Source organism: Staurois parvus, unplaced genomic scaffold (genome assembly GCF_062004578.1).
Source record: "Staurois parvus isolate SC_StPar_1 unplaced genomic scaffold, SC_StPar_1.0 ptg000689l, whole genome shotgun sequence".
NCBI lineage: Eukaryota > Metazoa > Chordata > Amphibia > Anura > Ranidae > Staurois > Staurois parvus.
Window position 1 is genome coordinate 2,402,501 of NW_028318485.1, and position 19,643 is coordinate 2,422,143.

Here is a 19,643-nt window from a genome sequence, read left to right on the forward strand (position 1 = left end):
AAGCCCATAACAACCGGCTACAAGAGGCACTTCATGCCAACCCCCGAGGAAGTGATGGGTTTGTGCTAAAAATAAAAAAAACAAAACGTACTCCACAATGATGCCACAAACAAAACCGCTGGAGTTCTCCCATCACAGAGAAATGGAACCAGTTTCTCCTTCATCACCACCACCGGCGCCCCCACCAGACTGGTGTAAGCCAATAACATCCGGCTATGAGAGGCACTTCATGCCAACCCCCGAGGAAGTGATGGGTTTGTGCTAAAATATAAAAAAAACAAAACGTACTCCACAATGATGCCACAAACACAACTGATGGAGTTCTCCCATCACAGAGGTGGAAGAAATGGAACCAGTTTCCTCACCATCACCCCCCACCAGACCAAAGTAAGGCCATAACATTTGGCTACGAGGAGCACTTCAAGCCGACTCTTGGGAAAATTATGGGTTTGTGCCAATAATGAAACATGGCAACCTACCCCACAATGACGTCACAAAGACAGCTGATGGAGTGAAGCTGGAGAGAAGAGTGGGGAGGATGCTGCATCTGATCTTGCCGTTACGGTTTCATCAGTTTACTGAGGTGTGAGGTTTACCATCTACTCTAGTCTTTTCTGCCTCCAACCTGTTTGTTATCAGGCATGCATGTTAGGACAGAGTTATTATGGCTGTCATACAGCTTCGGGGCATACAAGGAAAACAGAGGGTGCCCAACCTGTCCAACAAGACTTGCTTCTGATTCATAATTCCTCATCTATGCGCTTTATATACCAGACTGTAGAATCCGGTCTACCTGCACAGTCATGGTTACATCACACTGCAAACAGCAATCAGATTTCTCTGTGCAGACAGTGATGAAAATGAAAAAAATGACTTCTTGCTCAGGGCACAAAAACTTTCAAATATGAGGTGGTAATAAAAAGTGTCGAGACTAGTTTTGTAACACTCCAACAGATGGCAGCACAAGGCTGCACGCACAGTCACAGGGAGCACCGACCTTCATAAGTCAGTGTGCCAAAAGACATTGCCCTGTGTACATTGGGAGCTGTGAAACTGGTGCTATTCTGACCACGTGCGTTACCATGTCTGCTATGTCACCGTGAACAGTTAGAACAAAGATCCTGACACAATATGATCTCACTTCCACATCCACCTTACTCACCAGATTTAGCTCTTGCGGACTTCACCCTCTTACCGAAGATGAAGATCCAGCTGAAAGGTCACTGTTTTGACACCATTGTGGAGATCCAGCGCAAATCGCAGAATATGTTTGACACGCTTTGTAAAGAAGACTTCCAGAACACATTCCAGGGGTGGCAGAAACGTTGGGAGCGCTGAATGCCATGCAAGGGGACTATTTTGAAAGTGATAGTGTGTAAACGTAGATAAAGTACTTTCTTGTAAGCAGAGCTAGTCTTGAAACTTTTTGATACCACCTCGTATATCCTATTCAAAACAGATGCAACGCACGTAAATGCATGAAAACATGTATGTGTCTCCAATCCTAAGGATGGATGTGCTGGAACTGGAGAGAATCCAGAGAAGGGCAACTAAGCTGATAAGGGGACTGGAGGACCTGAGTTATGGGGTATAGCTGCACACATTAAACCTGTTCTCCCCGGAGAAGAGACGCTTTGATCGCAATATACAAATATCTGAACTGTGGTTCTAGTATAGAGAGACAACTATTCAGTCTCAGATCACTTGAGAAGACATGTGGCAACTCAATGAAGTTGGACAAGAAGCGGGTTAATCACAAACTGTGGGTTCTTTACTGTTAGAGCGATAAGGATGTGGAGCTCCCTTCTGCAATCAGTGGTGTCAGTAGGGAGTGTTGATAATGTCAAAAAACTCTTAGATGGGCATCTTTGAAAATGCAATATACAAAGATAGAGACATAAATACATACACAGTCATACACTCACACACACACAGGTGGAACTGGATGGACTGATGTCTTTATTCAACCTTACCAACTATGTAACTAATTGTGATGGGACCCTAAAACAGTTGCCTAGCATATCCTATACTGGGACACTTCAAATTCTGCTTCTGCAATTTGCACTCATACCCTATTGGTCCCAGGCCCTCCCTTCCCCGTGTCCCCTCTGCGATGCCCTTAGCCACATCTCTTTATTGGATTTATACTGTGAGGGGGCATTCTGTGTCACAGGGCCATGACGAGTCTTATCTCTCATGGGAATACAAATGAGCTTTTCTTTACCAAAAAAGGATTTTTTAAAGCATTTTACATAGTTACATAGTCTGGCTGAAAAAGACAAAAGTCCATCCAGTTCAACGAATAAAAAAAAAAGTTATAATCCTACACCCACAGTTGATCCAGAGGAAGGCAAAAAACCCAGCAAAGCATGATCCAATTTGCTCCTGCAGGGAAAAAAATTCCTTCCTGATCCCCCGAGAGGCAATCGGATATTCCCTGGATCAACTTTACCTATAAATGTTATATCCAGTTATATTCTGTGTATCTAGGAAAGAATCCAGGACTTTTTAAACCAATCCACGGAGCTGGCCAGAACCAACTCTTGAGGGAGTCTATTCCACATTTTCACAGCTCTTACTGTGAAGAAATCTTTCCGTATTTGGAGATTAAATTTCTTTTCCTCCAGACGTAAAGAGCGCCCCCTTGTCCTCTGTAATGACCTCAGGGTGAATAGCTCTACACCAAGTTCACTGCATGAACCACTGATGTATTTATACATGAAGATCATATCCCCCCTTATGTATTATACATGGAGATCATATCCCCCCTTATGTATTATACATGGAGATCATATCCCCCTTATGTATTATACATGGTGATCATATCCCCCCTTATGTATTATACATGGAGATCATATCCCCCCTTATGTATTATACATGGTGATCATATCCCCCCATTATGTATTATACATGGAGATCATATCCCCCCCCTTATGTATTATACATGGTGATCATATCCCCCTTATGTATTATACATGGAGATCATATCCCCCCTTATGTATTATACATGGAGATCATATCCCCCCTTATGTATTATACATGGAGATCATATCCCCCCTTATGTATTATACATGGAGATCATATCCCCCCCTTATGTATTATACATGGAGATCATATCCCCCTTATGTATTATACATGGAGATCATATCCCCCCTTATGTATTATACATGGAGATCATATCCCCCCTTATGTATTATACATGGAGATCATATCCCCCTTATGTATTATACATGGAGATCATATCCCCCCTTATGTATTATACATGGAGATCATATCCCCCCTTATGTATTATACACGGAGATCATATCCCCCTTATGTATTATACATGGAGATCATATCCCCCCTTATGTATTATACATGGAGATCATATCCCCCTTATGTATTATACATGTTGATCATACCCCCCTTATGTATTATACATGGAGATCATATCCCCCCTTATGTATTATACATGGAGATCATACCCCCCCTTATGTATTATACATGGAGATCATATCCCCCTTATGTATTATACATGGAGATCATATCCCCCTTATGTATTATACATGGAGATCATATCCCCCCCTTATGTATTATACATGGAGATCATATCTCCCCTTATGTATTATACATGGAGATCATATCCCCCCTTATGTATTATACATGGAGATCATATCCCCTCTTATGTATTATACATGGTGATCATATCTCCCCTTATGTATTATACATGGAGATCATATCCCCCCCTTATGTATTATACATGGAGATCATATCCCCCCTTATGTATTATACATGGAGATCATATCCCCTCTTATGTATTATACATGGTGATCATATCCCCCCTTATGTATTATACATGGAGATCATATCCCCCCCTTATGTATTATACATGGAGATCATATCCCCCTTATGTATTATACATGGAGATCATATCCCCCCTTATGTATTATACATGGAGATCATATCCCCCCTTATGTATTATACATGGAGATCATATCCCCCCTTATGTATTATACATGGTGATCATATCCCCCCTTAATCTCCTCTTCTCAAGAGAGAATAAATTCAGTCCCTCTAATCTTTCTCATAGCTGAGCTCCTCCATGCCTCTTATCAGTTTGGTTGCCCTTCTCTGTACTTTCTCCAGTTCCCCAATGTTCTTTTTGTGAATTGGTGCCCAAAACTGAACTGCATATTCCAGATGAGGTGTTACTAATGATTTGTACCGGGGAAATGATATCTCTCTCTCTGGAATCTATACCTCTATTAATACAAGAGAGGATTTTGCTCACTTTAGAACCTGCAGCTTGGCATTGCATGCCATTATTAAGCTTGTGATCTACCAGAACTCCCAGATCCTTCTCCACCATTGACCCCCCCAGTTGTACCCCCCCCCCCTAGTATGTATGATGCATGCATATTCTTAGCCCCCAAGTGCAGAACCTTACATTTATCAACATTAAACCTCATTTGCACATAGTTGCCCAATTACACAGTACATTGAGGTCGGCTTGTAAATTGGAGACATCCTGTAAGGACGTTATTCCACGGCACAGCTTGGTGTCATCTGCAAAGACTGAAATGGGATTTATAATCTCAGACCCGATATTGTTTATAAATATATTAAAAAGTAAGGGTCCCATCACTGAACCCTGGGGTACACCACTGACACCCCAGACCAATCAGAGTATGAATCATTACCACTACTCTCTGAATACCATCTTTTAGCCAGTTTTCTATCCATTTACATACAGATTTTTACAAGCCTGTAGACTTTATCTTACACATTTACAATTTTCTTTTTACATTTTATACATTTTTAAATGAGAATTCTTGTATCTGATGTCATCGTTCTGCCTAATTACACATTGCTTTTTGCCATACTAAGCCAGTTTGTGTAGACAGGAATGCTCGTCCTTCCACTCTTGGGGAGGGCAGCTTTGCGTTGCTCTGTGTCATTTTATCCACAATGTGTTTTATTTGTATTGCTGAAAATAAACAGTTTTTATAAGATCTTCGGGTGTTTCAGATAACTTGTTACTCAAATATTTGGGAGTCTACGGGGTTGATTTACTAAAACCAAATAGACTGTGCACTTTGGAAGCACACTTGTTCCTGAGTCTTAGTAAATGAGGGGAAGCTCTGCTGACTTCCATCATCCAATCATGTGCAAGCAAATTTTCCTTGCAGGTGATTGGGTATTCTTTGTAAAGTGAAGCTTTATCTTATTTACTGTGCTCTGGAGCGACTGCACTTGCAAAGTATGCAGTCTATTTGTCCTTTGTAAATCAACCCCTATATCTTAGGTCCCCATAGTTCTTGCTGAATCAGCCAAAATTCAAGATGCGGGTTGGCCTGCAAGCAACACCCATCTTGACATAAATTAGCTCAGGGGCTGAATGAGAGAGAACTGAGCCATGTATGGCCGTTTTAACATGTTACTAAATCCAAGACCCTGCACTCACTATATCTGGTCTCCCCAGGACCCTGCATTCACTATATCTGGTCTCCCCGGACCCTGCATTCACTATATCTGGTCTCCCCGGACCCTGCATTCACTATATCTGGTCTCCCCAGGACCCTGCACTCACTATATCTGGTCTCCCCAGGACCCTGCATTCACTATATCCGGTCTCCCAGGGCCCTGCATTCACTATATCTGGTCTCCCCGGACCCTGCATTCACTATATCTGGTCTCCCCAGGACCCTGCATTCACTATATCTGGTCTCTCCCCGGACCCTGCACTCACTATATCTGGTCTCCCCAGGACCCTGCATTCACTATATCCGGTCTCCCAGGGCCCTGCATTCACTATATCTGGTCTCCCCGGACCCTGCATTCACTATATCTGGTCTCCCCGGACCCTGCATTCACTATATCTGCTCTCCCAGGACCCTGCATTCACTATATCTGGTCTCCCAGGACCCTGCATTCAGTATATCTGGTCTCCCCGGACCCTGCATTCACTATATCTGGTCTCCCCGGACCCTGCATTCACTATATCCGGTCTCCCAGGGCCCTGCATTCACTATATCTGGTCTCCCCGGACCCTGCATTCACTATATCTGGTCTCCCCGGACCCTGCATTCACTATATCCGGTCTCCCAGGGCCCTGCATTCAGTAGATCTGGTCTCCCCGGACCCTGCATTCACTATATCTGGTCTCCCCGGACCCTGCATTCACTATATCTGGTCTCTCCCCGGACCCTGCATTCACTATATCTGGTCTCTCCGGACCCTGCATTCACTATATCTGGTCTCCCCGGACCCTGCATTCACTATATCTGGTCTCCCAGGACCCTGCATTCACTATATCTGCTCTCCCAGGACCCTGCATTCAGTAGATCTGGTCTCCCCGGACCCTGCATTCACTATATCTGGTCTCCCCCGGACCCTGCATTCACTATATCTGGTCTCCCCGGACCCTGCATTCACTATATCTGGTCTCCCCGGACCCTGCATTCACTATATCTGGTCTCCCAGGACCCTGCATTCACTATATCTGGTCTCTCCCCGAACCCTGCATTCACTATATCTGGTCTCCCCGGACCCTGCATTCACTATATCTGGTCTCCCCGGACCCTGCATTCACTATATCTGGTCTCTCCCCAGACCCTGCATTCACTATATCTGCTCTCCCAGGACCATGCATTAAGTAGATCTGGTCTCCCCGGACCCTGCATTCACTATATCTGGTCTCCCCGGACCCTGCATTCACTATATCTGGTCTCCCCGGACCCTGCATTCACTATATCTGGTCTCCCCAGACCCTACATTCACTATATCTGGTCTCCCCGGACCCTGCATTCACTATATCTGGTCTCCCCGGACCCTGTATTCACTATATCTGGTCTCCCCGGACCCTGCATTCACTATATCTGGTCTCCCTGGACCCTGCATTCACTATATCTGGTCTCCCCGGACCCTGCATTCACTATATCTGGTCTCCCCAGACCCTACATTCACTATATCTGGTCTCCCCGGACCCTGCATTCACTATATCTGGTCTCCCCGGACCCTGCATTCACTATATCTGGTCTCCCTGGACCCTGCATTCACTATGTCTGGTCTCCCATAGTACACACAACATGGGAATGCAATTATTTTACTAAATATAAACTGCTAAATACCTTTTCTCATCAGCAGTTAGAGCAGTCTTGTGACTCCTAACAGTGTCCGACTGAGCACTGGTTAAAGCTTGTAGGAGGAGTTTTCATTCTCCTCTCACTGTCCTATGAGGCTGCATAACCCCTAACTCTCTGTCTGGACAGTGCTGAATGGCCCTGTGCTGTGCTGATCACATGCACTCTCCCAAGTAAAAAACAAAACAAAAACAAAACCTCTGGCAATACACACCAAACTGAGCATGTGCAATTGCTTATGGTTCAAGGTGGTTGCTTGAAAAAGGGAAGGAACAGAGATGAAAGGATCAAACTATCTTTTTACACAATGCAGAGGATTAACCCCTTAGGTTCCACAGTGAGTATAACAAGCATGCTTTACTGCATATACAGGAATGGTAACACTTTAATATATAAGAGAGGACCCTTCACCAAGAAATACCCAGATTTGGACTGTCATCAGACATTTTCACCCAAATGAAAAGTATGATTTCATTATATGAGCAGCAATCGTTTTTTAATGATTTAAAAGGAGAATTCTAAGTATGGATTTTATTACATAGTTACAGTGATCTAGCTTGGACCAATGTATATACAGTATACATATTCTCTACCTGTGGTATCCCCATGGAAGTTGGAAATCACTAGAGTAAGGTGGGGTCTCCATGAATTAGACTTGATTTTCCAACACATCTAACAGATGTTCAATTGAATTGAGATCTGGAGAATTAGGAGGCCAAGTCAACACCTCAAACTTATGTTCCTCAGACCACTCCTGAATGATTTTTGCAGTGTGGCAGGGCACATTATCCTGTTAAAAGAGGCCACTGCCATCAGGGAATACCATTTCCAGGAAGGGGTGTACTTGGACAGAAACAAAGTTTCCAGCAGAACAGTCCCAAAGAATCACACTGCCTCTACCAGCTTGCGGAAATACTGCGTCCTGGTGCCATCTCCTCCCCAGGTAAGTGACACGCAGCAACTGGCCATCCACATGATATAAAAGAAAACATGATTTTTCAGACCAGGCCACCTTCTTCCATTGCTCTGTGATCCAGTGCTGATCCCACATGCCTTTTGGCTGTAGATATTGGTCAGCATGGGCACCCTGACCTCTGCGGCTATGGAGCCGCAAATGGATGCAACAACCTGCGACGCCCATTTTTTCTGCTTTCAACACATCAACTTCATGGACAAATGTTTACTGGCGCCCAATATATACCACCGACTCTCAGATGCCGTAGTGATCATCGATATTATTCACTTAACCTGTCAGTGGTCATAAAGTTATGGCTGATCAGTGTATACACACTCTATACTCTAATACATTGTTCTTAAAGTGAACCAGCCACTTCCCTGAAAAAAACAGCCAACAGCCAACCAGCCAACAGTAACTATAGGTGCCAACTGTCTAGGATTTGTTGGGACAGTCCCGCAATTTGGTGCTCTGTCCCGATAGTGCTGGGTCTTGGGATCACAGCATCACTCTTATTTGAGTTGCTGAATATGCACAGTAACTCAAAAAAGGGTATTAACTGATCTGGACAGGATGGTACAAAAGGTGGGCTTGCCAAGTGTGGGCTGTGGGTAGGAGTGCACAGTAACTCAAAAAGGGATATTAACTGAGGGAATCTTGGCTGCAAGTGGGGTGAACCCCCAGAAAATGACCGCGATCTGGATAGGATGGTATGAAAGGTGGGCTTGCCAAGTGTGGGCTGTGGGTAAGAGTGCACAGTAACCAGGCGCGGACTAACCATTTGGAAACTCGGGCACTGCCCGAGGGCCCGGGGTCAGTAGGGAGCCCCATGAGATGCCCCTGGTACCTTTTTCATAGGCTTTTTTGAGTTTGGGCAAGGACACAGGGGCCCCATGATCCTCTATTGCCCGGGGGCCCCATGAGTTGTCAGTCCGCCCCTGACAGTAACTCAAAAAAGGGTATTAACTGAGGGAATCTTGGCTGCAAGTGGGGTGAACCCCCAGAAAATGACCGTGATCTGGACAGGGTGGTACGAAAGGTGGGCTTGCCAAGTGTGGGCTGTGGGTAAGAGTGCACAGTAACTCAAAAAAGGGTATTAACTGAGGGAATCTTGGCTGCAAGTGGGGTGAACCCCCAGAAAATGACCGTGATCTGGACAGGATGGCACAAAAGGTGGGCTTGCTAAGTAAGTGCGGACTGTGGGTAGGAGTGCACAGTAACTCAAAAAAGGGTATTAACTGATCTGGACAGGATAGTACGAAAGGTGGGCTTGCCAAGTGTGGGCTGTGGGTAAGAGTGCACAGTAACCAGGGGCGGACTGACCATTTGGAAACTCGGGCACTCAAAAAAGGGTATTAACTGAGGGAATCTTGGCTGCAAGTGGGGTGAACCCCCAGAAAATGACCGCGATCTGGATAGGATGGTATGAAAGGTGGGCTTGCCAAGTGTGGGCTGTGGGTAAGAGTGCACAGTAACCAGGCGCGGACTAACCATTTGGAAACTCGGGCACTGCCCGAGGGCCCGGGGTCAGTAGGGAGCCCCATGAGATGCCCCTGGTACCTTTTTCATAGGCTTTTTTGAGTTTGGGCAAGGACACAGGGGCCCCATGATCCCCTATTGCCCGGGGGCCCCATGAGTTGTCAGTCCGCCCCTGACAATAACTCAAAAAAGGATATTAACTGAGGGAATCTTGGCTGCAAGTGGGGTGAACCCCCAGACAATGACCGTGATCTGGACAGGGTGGTACGAAAGGTGGGCTTGCCAAGTGTGGGCTGTGGGTAGGAGTGCACAGTAACTCAAAAAAGGGTATTAATTGATCTGGACAGGATGGTACGAAAGGTGGGCTTGCCAAGTGTGGGCTGTGGGTAAGAGTGCACAGTAACTCAAAAAAGGGTATTAACTGAGGGAATCTTGGCTGCAAGTGGGGTGAACCCCCAGAAAATGACTGTGATCTGGACAGGATGGCACAAAAGGTGGGCTTGCCAAGTGTGGACTGTGGGTAGGAGTGCACAGTAGCTCAAAAAAGGGTATTGACTGATCTGGACAGGGTGGTATGAAAGGTCGGCTTGCCAAGTGTGGGCTGTGGGTAAGAGTGCACAGTAACCAGGGGTGGACTGACCATTTGGAAACTTGGGCACTGCCCGAGGGCCCGGGGTCAGTAGGGGGCCCCATGAGATGCCCCTGGTACCTTTTTCATAGGCTTTTTTGAGTTTGGGCAAGGACACAGGGGCCCCATGATCCCCTATTGCCCGGGGGCCCCATGAGTTTTCAGTCCACCCCTGACAGTAACTCAAAAAAGGGTATTAACTGAGGGAATCTTGGCTGCAAGTGGGGTGAACCCCCAGAAAATGACCGTGATCTGGACAGGATGGCACAAAAGGTGGGCTTGCCAAGTGCGGACTGTGGGTAGGAGTGCACAGTAACTCAAAAAAGGGTATTAACTGATCTGGACAGGATAGTACGAAAGGTGGGCTTGCCAAGTGTGGGCTGTGGGTAAGAGTGCACAGTAACCAGGGGCGGACTGACCATTTGGAAACTCGGGCACTCAAAAAAGGGTATTAACTGAGGGAATCTTGGCTGCAAGTGGGGTGAACCCCCAGAAAATGACCATGATCTGGACAGGATGGCATGAAAAGGTGGGCTTGCCAAGTGTGGGCTGTGGGTAGGAGTGACAGTGTTCCATGGACTGGGTCTAATATATTAGTAAGGTCGAGTACACCATAATTATAGAAGCTGATTACTTAGTAGGCGACACATAAAATCTTTGCTGTCTTCGTGGGCGCCATTGTCATCTGATACTTCCAGGTGTGTCAGATAGCATGTCCCCGCTGAGCACCCTGGTTTCTAACACCGGCCACTACAGGAAACAGGAGTTAGGTAGTGGCTGGGGAAAAGGGGGACCATAAAGCCAAGAGATAACAGTGTATCGGCATCCTGGACCATAATGTTGGTAAACATGAAAGTCTAGGCAAGAAAATGGTCGCCTTCTTTGTGTATGGCTTGCACATTGGATGCCACTGGTTGTGTCTAGTTTGTGAATCAGTGATCTGCTTTTCATTTCCAGGGGAAGCAGTGGCTTTACACGGCACAGTAAGCAAACATCTGCATCCAATACCATCTTCACCCACACACAACATGGCTGCCTCTACCACCAATTTTTTGCGAACATATATCGTATTCCTGAAAATGTCCAAAGAACATACGTTTCCTCACCTAATGAAGGAATCATAGATCAGATCAGCCAGAAAATAGCCACTTAGACTTCATATAGCTCTTTTAATAATAATTTTGAAAAACAAAAATTTAGATTTGAAAGGTTTTGTTTTAATTCAAACTGTAGACAAAGCCCTGCTCATTTAAAGAAGAACTCTGAAGATGAAAAACAACCCAGTAATCGGTTCTGAAAAACTATAAGATTTATGTATTAAAAAAAAATGTGCGGGTTTGCTAGAATGGTACGGAAAAATTGGCTTGTGGGAGTTTGTGGTCACTTTACCCCAACATGTCATAACTGAGCAAGGAGAACAAAAACAAAAAGCGCACCAACCTTGCGCATTACCTCAGTAAGCAAAGGGTGAATTTATTAAATTGAGATATATACTCACAAAAGTAGCATTGATAAAAGCATATAAAATCCAACATCAGCATACTGGAATAGCAGACAGGTGCGGGTCCCATTGAGAGGGGAGACTCTCAGAATGAAACTGACGCGTTTCAAAGGGGGATCCCTTCTTCCTCAGAGCTGGTTGGTGCGCTTTTTGTTTTTGTTCTCCATTACAGTTTCTATTGGTCTTCCCCAGCCTTGTGTTGAAGCTGCACAATCTTTGATTGGCCATTGGATGAACTATTATATATGGTTCTACCCGCTGAATTCTGATCTGGGTCTCTGAGCGCAGGAGGTTTTGTATCTGTTTCCACATAACTGGGCAAGGACCAGTGTGGACGGGCTTTGGGCTTGTGTTGATGACATCAGTTTGAGATGCTTCCAAGGTCATCATTGACGTGCATTTGACCTGAGCCTGACCAGCAGTTGACCTGCTTCAAGCAGGTTTTGCATTCCCATAGGCTTTTAAGGGAATGCAAAACCCACTTCAAAAGATCAAATGTTTGTTGACACAGGCCCTACTGGCCCGTCAACACAGCCCTGCTGGCCACAAACAATACAGTGTGACTGTACAATCTCTGTACAATGTCCATTAAACCAGCCATACTCCTACAAATACGATTGTACAATATCCTTTAGTATTACCATAAGTATGTAACTTGATGGTCTACCTGAACAACTCCTCCAATTTAGATCTACTCAAGCAGGCCCTTGTACTACATATCTACTACTACTATCTTTGATAGATCTAAAGTAAATTGTACAATCAGTTTGTAAGATGTATGGTCAGCTTTAGCTTCCTAACAACTATGGAACGTGAGGACCCACCTCAATAGGCTAGCCATGCACATCTAGATTTTCTCTCATTGTCATGTGCCTTTAAGTGTTTCTATATTTTGTTTCTGCTCCTCCCTTTCCTTTGGTTTAGTTAATGCTGTATAGATAGCCCTTCCCCTTCCCAGTAATGCATTGCAGCTCTAGCCTCATGTCATGAAGTAGATCACATTATGATCTTTTGACCTATCGAATGTTCATTGTTGTAAGATTCTCTCAGTTTATGGAATAAACTTCACAGGATCTACAAGATGTCTTATCGATTGAGTCACTGACTGTGGTATCCAACTGAGGTTGAAGTTATCGCTATCTCATCACAACTGTAAGTTACAGAGATCACACTATCAATGCTTAGATTGGAGAGACAGAACACTCATTCAGCCCTTGGGTGCTTTCAGGACCACCCATGGCTCAAATTCTAGCAACAGGAGTTGGCCAAACTCCCTGCTTTGCTCCTTCACAGGGGCGGACTGACAACTCATGGGGCCCCCGGGCAATAAGGGATCATGGGGCCCCTGTGTCCTTGCCCAAACTCAAAAAAGCCTATGAAAAAGGTACCAGGGGCATCTCATGGGGCCCCCTACTGACCCCAGACCCTCGGGCAGTGCCCGAGTCTCCAAATGGTCAGTCCGCCCCTGCTCCTGCATACGCTGTGCTGTCAGTCAGCATGATGAAACAGAGGAGGGGGCATAGACAAGCTGCTTGCCAGGAAGCTGTGCTCTTGAATTTATCTAGTTTGAACATTAAAGTGTATTTAAACCCATGAACAAAAGTGTAATATATTGTAGCTTACAAGTCCTTAAATGAAGCCGCGGCATTAGTTATCTTTTCTGAGGCTTTTTTAATCCTTATTTTTCACCTGGTGATCCTTCCACTAACACACTTCCTGTTCTAGGGTGACAACACTCACTCACCATTTCAATGGAGGAGCAGCGTTGACATCCTTGGGGAAGCACTACAGAACACCTGCATCTCCTCATCTCCATAACATAAGGGAGAGGTGTTTTATAGTTCACAGAGGCAACTTGGACAGTCCTGATAAACCCTGCTTGAGATAATACGGCATAATTCACACTCACTGGATTTCAGGCAGAATCGACCAGTATCGAAGAGATATAACAAAGCACTTTAGATGGTATATTTAACAGAACATAAGGAGGCAAATAAGATAAGTTTATTGTTAGGGTTTACATACACTTTAACTTCTCTACCACTGCAACAATAAAATAGAAATTGCTACACGGTGGTGTTTTGTGAATAACAAAATATATTTTTTAAACTATATAGCACTTTTCAATTAAACCAGAGTTCTTCTTTAAAAAAAAAAAAAGTTAGACCAATGCTAGATTAAAAATTCTATAAACGAGTGCTTATTCTTCTATATAATGTATGTTACAGTTCCCTGACCTATATACACACTATTTATCAGAGCTGGGTTTGCTCACAGTTATCCTGGATCATGTTTAAGGTATTTCTGAAACTCTACTGCATTATCGTTCATCTCACATGACCACGCAACACTGGCATGTTTTCTTTTTCGTTGTCGTGCTCTTATCCCTTGTCTCAGCCGTGTTGGCTCCGTGGTTGGCATCAGTCTCTTGAGGTTTTTGTAATAGGGGCTGGCTTTCAGGGGCAGTGCTGGTTTCTCTGGTGGCAGGCTGGTTGGTTTCTCTGGTGGCAGGCTGGTTGGAGGCTGATGGGCCTTGTGGAGAATTAGAAGAGCGTTGCTCATGTTCTGAGGGAGTTACCACTATGACTTGAGATATCTGGACTTGGTTAGCTTGATTCTGGCCTTCAGATAACAGTGACTGGCTGGGAATTTGGTCTGTACATGGCAGTGTTGTGTGTACCTCCTGGTCACTAGGTGGCAGCACTGAGCTCGGAGCGTTTTCTAAAGGCATGGATGTTGAATCTGGAGTCTGGTCCTCAAAATGCAAAGTGGAGCCCTGATTTAAGCCATCTGATGTCTCAAACGTTGTGCAAACTGCCACAGGCTTCTCTGCTCCCTCATGGATGTTCAGTAAAACATTATCTGCTCTTTCTGTCTCTAAAGACAATGCAAGCTCTTCATCTGCAGTGTGACCTTGTTCATGGCCAATCAACACTGAAACTTTATCTTCCTCTAGATTCTGGCTATCTTCTGTGTTGTGCATCTGTGACTCTGGGCTGAGCTGTTCCTTAGATAAAGATGGCTTGTTACCATCCTGGTTCTGCTGATCAGCTACTTGTTGCTCTCCAAGGTTCACCAGTTTTGTAATTTCATCCAGTAGTGATTCACTGCCGTTCTCTTTAGGTTTGAACAAATCGTTGTTCAAGTCTTCTATTCTATAACTTGGTTGCGAGTCATCTGTTGTCTGACAAACGCTTCCTAATTCCTTTGTAGGACTCCTCAAGTTTTGGTCTTCCAGCTCCAAAGTGTTCTCCAGGGAACCAAGCTTCTGGTTTGGAACACTTTGGACTTTACCAAGATTGTCTACATCCAGGCTCACTTCTTTAGGATTCCCGCCTGGATCCTTATGTTCTCCTTTCTGATCTTGAAGTTCTTGGCTGTGTCCTGAATTCTGGATTTCATTTTCTTCGTTGAGAATTTTGTGGCTATTGTCTGCATCTTTTTGAACAAAACTATCCATATTTTGGCTTGGATGTGTTTGTTTATCATCAGGTTCACCTGAGTTTGAAAGTTTTACATTCAGATTGTGCTCTGCTTCATGATTTTCTGATCCTTTTTTAGATCGAGGAGCCGGTACAGGACGTCCATCCTTCTTTGTGCTTGAGGTGGGGTCTTTTTGGTGTACAGTGAGCTTTTCTCCTTGACTGTCACCCGGCTGGTCAGCTTCTTCTGTAATTGGATGTTTTTTAAGATTTTCATTTTGATCAACTTTTTTCAGGTTTCTTTCACCGTTCACAAGTTCTTTGTGTACAGTAATATCCTGAAATGAAATGTAAGTAAATTTTAGTCAAATGTTCAACAGTTACAATGCAGGTTTATGTATCATGGCATTTTGTTAATATGGTACAACAGGCCACCTTGCTGTGTTAAGTCATATGGCGTTCTTGGAACACCTAGTTCTATGCAGGCCAGAGATTCCCAACTCCACCACAAATGAATAACTGCAGGTGCTGTAATTATACATGTCCCAAGAGTCTCCAGAGACCTGGCTGATTAGATAAATATATATAATTATATAACACAACAAATATACATAGGTTGCCAAGAGTGATGTAGTAGGACTTATACAGTCACTGCGTGCCTGGCTGGCTAAGTGCATAAGAAAAAATGTAAGTGGGATTACAGATTTAATGCTGAACTCCAGAAACTTAGCTACTTTGTAAAAAGTGCAGGCATACCATGAGTTAAGTCCAATGAGGTGCATGCCACCTCCTAGATTTATCATTATTATTTACATCTGACAGGTTTATGGAACTTCTGGAAGACAGCTATCACTATGGTTCCAGATAGCTCTGACGTTGGACCTTCTGGTCTCAGCTCCTTCAGCAGCAGAGCTGATGCAGCTGCTATGTCCGCCCCTCCCCTCCTCCTGCCCAGTCACAGAAGCCTTGGTATTATGTAACCACATTCACAAAATTCCAAGGCTTCTGTGAATGGGCAGGAAATGGAAGAGGCAGACAGAACTGCTGTGTGTGCTTCACTCCTCTGCCTGTGTCTCCTCCAGGAGCGCCATAAATCTGTCAGAAGTAAATAACAGGGATTATTATTATTATCCAGGATTTATATAGCGCCAACGGTTTGCGCAGCGCTTTACAAAATGAAGGCAGACATTACAGTTACAATACAATTTGGTACAAGAGGACACAGAGGGCCCTGCTGGTAAGAGATTACAATCTAGGAGAAAGGGTTGAGTGATACAAAAGGTAATAGCTGTGGGGGGGATGAGCTGATGGAGGAAATAAATGGCAGTTTACTAGGTAGAAGCCGGATAGCTTTCTTTAAAGAGAAGGGTTTTCGGGGATCGTCTAAAGGTGGATAGATTAGGAGACAGCTGGACAGATTGGGGTAGGGAGTTCCATAGGATGGGAGAAGCTCGGGAGAAGTCCTGGAGGCGAGCATGGGAGGAGGTGACACGGAAACTAGAGAGCAGAAGGTCTTGGGAGGATTGAAGAGAGCGGTTTAGTTGATATTTTGAGACCAGGTTGGTGATGCAGCTGGGGAAAGACTTGTGGATGGCTTTGTAAGTTGTTGTTAGTATTTTGAGTTTTATTTGTTGGGCAAGTGGAAGCCAGTGGAGGGATTGGCAGAGAGGGGAACCAACACTGAATGGTTGGTAGGGTGGATGAGCCTGGCAGCAGTATTCATGGTGGACTGGAGGGAGGATAACCTATATAAATGTAATCCAATGAGGAGGGAGTTGCAGTAGTCGAGGCAAGAGATAACCAGGGAGTGAATTAGGAGCTTTGTGGTATAATTGGTTAAAAATGGGCATATTCTGGAGATGTTTCAGAGGTTGAGGCGGCATGATTTGGACAGGGATTGGATGTGGGCCTGAAAGGATTGTTCAGAATCCAGGGTTACCCCTAGCACCCTGGCATGCAGGGAGTCCCAAGTCCAATCTTTAACAAACTTGTGCAGACTCCACCTCCGCAACATCGCCAAATTACGCACGTTCCTAACCCCAGAAACCACTAAACAGCTCTGACAACTCCCTCATCATATCACGACTCGACTACTGCAACTCCCTCCTCACTGGCCTGCCTCACTGCTGGCTATCCCCGCTTCAGTCAATCCTGAATACGGCTGCCAGACTCATTCACCTTTCCAACCGCTCCATCTCCGCCACCCCCCTCTGCCAATCCCTCCACTGGCTTCCGATTGCGCAACGGATCAAATTCAAAATCCTAACAATGACGTACAAAGCTGTCCACCATACTGCCCCGAACTACATCACTGACCTAATATCCAAGTACCACCCAGCACGCACACTCCGCTCCTCACAAGACCTCCTTCTCTCTAGTTCCCTGGTCTCCTCCTCCCATGCCCGCCTCCAGGACTTCTCCAGGGTGTCACCCATCCTCTGGAACTCCCTGCCCCAACCCATCAGATTATCACCTACTCTCCTCTCCTTTAGGCGCACCCTGAAAACCCATCTCTTCAGGGAAGCCTACCCCACCCCCTGCTAACTTGCCGACCTCCTCCACTCTTCCTACCACTCCATCCCCCACAGCTATCTCCTCCTGTGCCACCATCCCCTCCCTCCTAGATTGTAAGCTCGAAAGAGCAGGGCCCTCGATCCCCTCGTGTTTTGCATTGTATTGGTATTGTTCTGTCACATGTTCTGTCCCCCTTTGTAATGTACAGCGCTGAGCGAACTATTGGCGCTTTATAAATACTGTATAATAATAATGGGTTGATAGTGGTGCTATTGATCCTGACCCAGAAATCAGGGGAAGAGGCACGTGGGGGAGGAAATATTATGAGCTCAGATAAGTCCAGGAGGTGGCATGCACCTTGTTGGACTTTACTAATAGGATGCCTGCACATTTTACAAAGTGACGTAACTCCTAGAATTCAGCTTTAAAGTATAAACATGATTTCTATGTCATATACAATTTGTTTACTTTGTTAACATGGTTTTGTAGATCTACTACCTCCTTGTTTTAAAGAAGCAGATCTTAATATCTGGGAAATACGTTGCAAAGATGTCTCATCCATCTACAAATGGAAAACTAAATGATAGCCATTTATGTGACATCAATAATTAGACATAAATGGTTGGGAGGCTATAAGACAGCTGGAGGTTATGTTCTTGGTGATTATGCAGACACAACAAGAAAACATGCAATGGCACGCATTTGTTGTAATTTGTCGTTTTAAAACCTGTCTAACTAAAATAATAAAACAGACAAATCAGCACGAAGGACATAACTTATGGACAGCAGAATATGTCCCTTAGACAGAGTCCTCTTCTGTTAGTAGAAATCCTCCTCCATTCCCCCCCCCGTGACTTCTGGTACCGCGCGGGCTAATTCAACTGAGGGGGTGTCACGGCTCCTTCAAGAGAGCTCGACTATGCTCGCCCTTCCACCCAGCTCCTCTATTCAGGATGCGAGCCTGTGACAGCCCCCGCCCTGGAAGATTACAGCAGCCTTAGTGCAGGTGCATGGATGGAGGAGGATTTCTACTAACAAGAGGAATCAGCACAAGAGACAAATCCTACACATTGTACGTTATGTCCCTTGTGCTGAATGTTCAGGGTTTTTTTAAATTTAGTCAAACTTAGGCTTTAAGAACATTTTATGTTAACAGAAATAAAAGTCTGCATTTATATACAATGTGTTTTATTCAGAATATGTTGATAACTTCATAACTTTATTCTGCATTATATGGTTTTGCTATGCCCCAAGAGTGGCCATTTGCAGTCATAATCAGTCTGAAAGAAATGGTTGACACCAGTGTACAGGAAGTACATTGTGCTCAGAGATGTTCTTGTGCATGAGTGCCAAGAGGCTGCAGTGTGTCTCAGACACACCGTGCAAGCCCTGCTTAATCTAAATACAAAACATCATGGGAAAACTATACAGAATGTCAATTAAGGTACAATAAATGGACTTTCAGAGTAGAGAGTAGGAACGTCCGTAGATGGATCCAAATTTCCTATTCCCTGCTGAATCAGCAAACTTTTGATCTATCTATGTCTAGATTAACCTCTCTAGCGGTCTGATTATGTCCATATTTTTGTGCTCAAATCGGTACATTTTTTTGCATGGAAATATGTATTTATTTATTGTAGGCCTGTAATTTTTAGGAATAACTCACTGAAATCTGTCCGAACAAGAGTCTAGTAAACATCCCGGGTATGATAAAATTTGAAACACGAAATCATAAATTATAATTTAATAAATAACCATAAAAAATAATAATATAATAATAATAAAAAATTTAATTCAATAATATAATCAAACCAAAAACACTGAAATTTGAAATAGAGCGCCAAGTTCACACAGCGCTGAGTAAAGTCGCAAAACCGTTACCAGTGTCTGATGAGGAATTTCCCCCACGAATCATTATCACTCAATTCTGCAAGTGGTTCTGATTTACTATCGCTGTTCTCTAGCCGGTCTAAAACCGCTTTTGACCTAAAGGGACGCTTTTTGGACGCCATGGACATTTCTC

At 44.5% G+C, this 19,643-nt stretch overlaps 2 protein-coding genes across 2 annotated transcripts in view; one reads left to right on the plus strand and one right to left on the minus strand.

Annotated features, from left to right (window-relative positions):
* IL27RA (interleukin 27 receptor subunit alpha) overlaps positions 1-4,991 on the plus strand; it is a 77,304-nt gene extending 72,313 nt beyond the window's left edge. The window contains exon 14 of the mRNA XM_089652648.1: positions 1-4,991. This exon is cut by the window's left edge and continues 1,185 nt beyond it. The gene's annotated coding sequence lies outside the window, so the exon portion shown is untranslated.
* Positions 4,992-13,666: 8,675 nt separating this feature from the next.
* PALM3 (paralemmin 3) overlaps positions 13,667-19,643 on the minus strand; it is a 74,029-nt gene continuing 68,052 nt past the window's right edge. Inside the window, exon 6 of the mRNA XM_089652650.1 lies at positions 13,667-15,444. Coding sequence (XP_089508776.1) covers positions 14,017-15,444 — 1,428 coding nt within the window. The 3' untranslated portion in view covers positions 13,667-14,016. The remainder of the gene's footprint in view (positions 15,445-19,643) is intronic.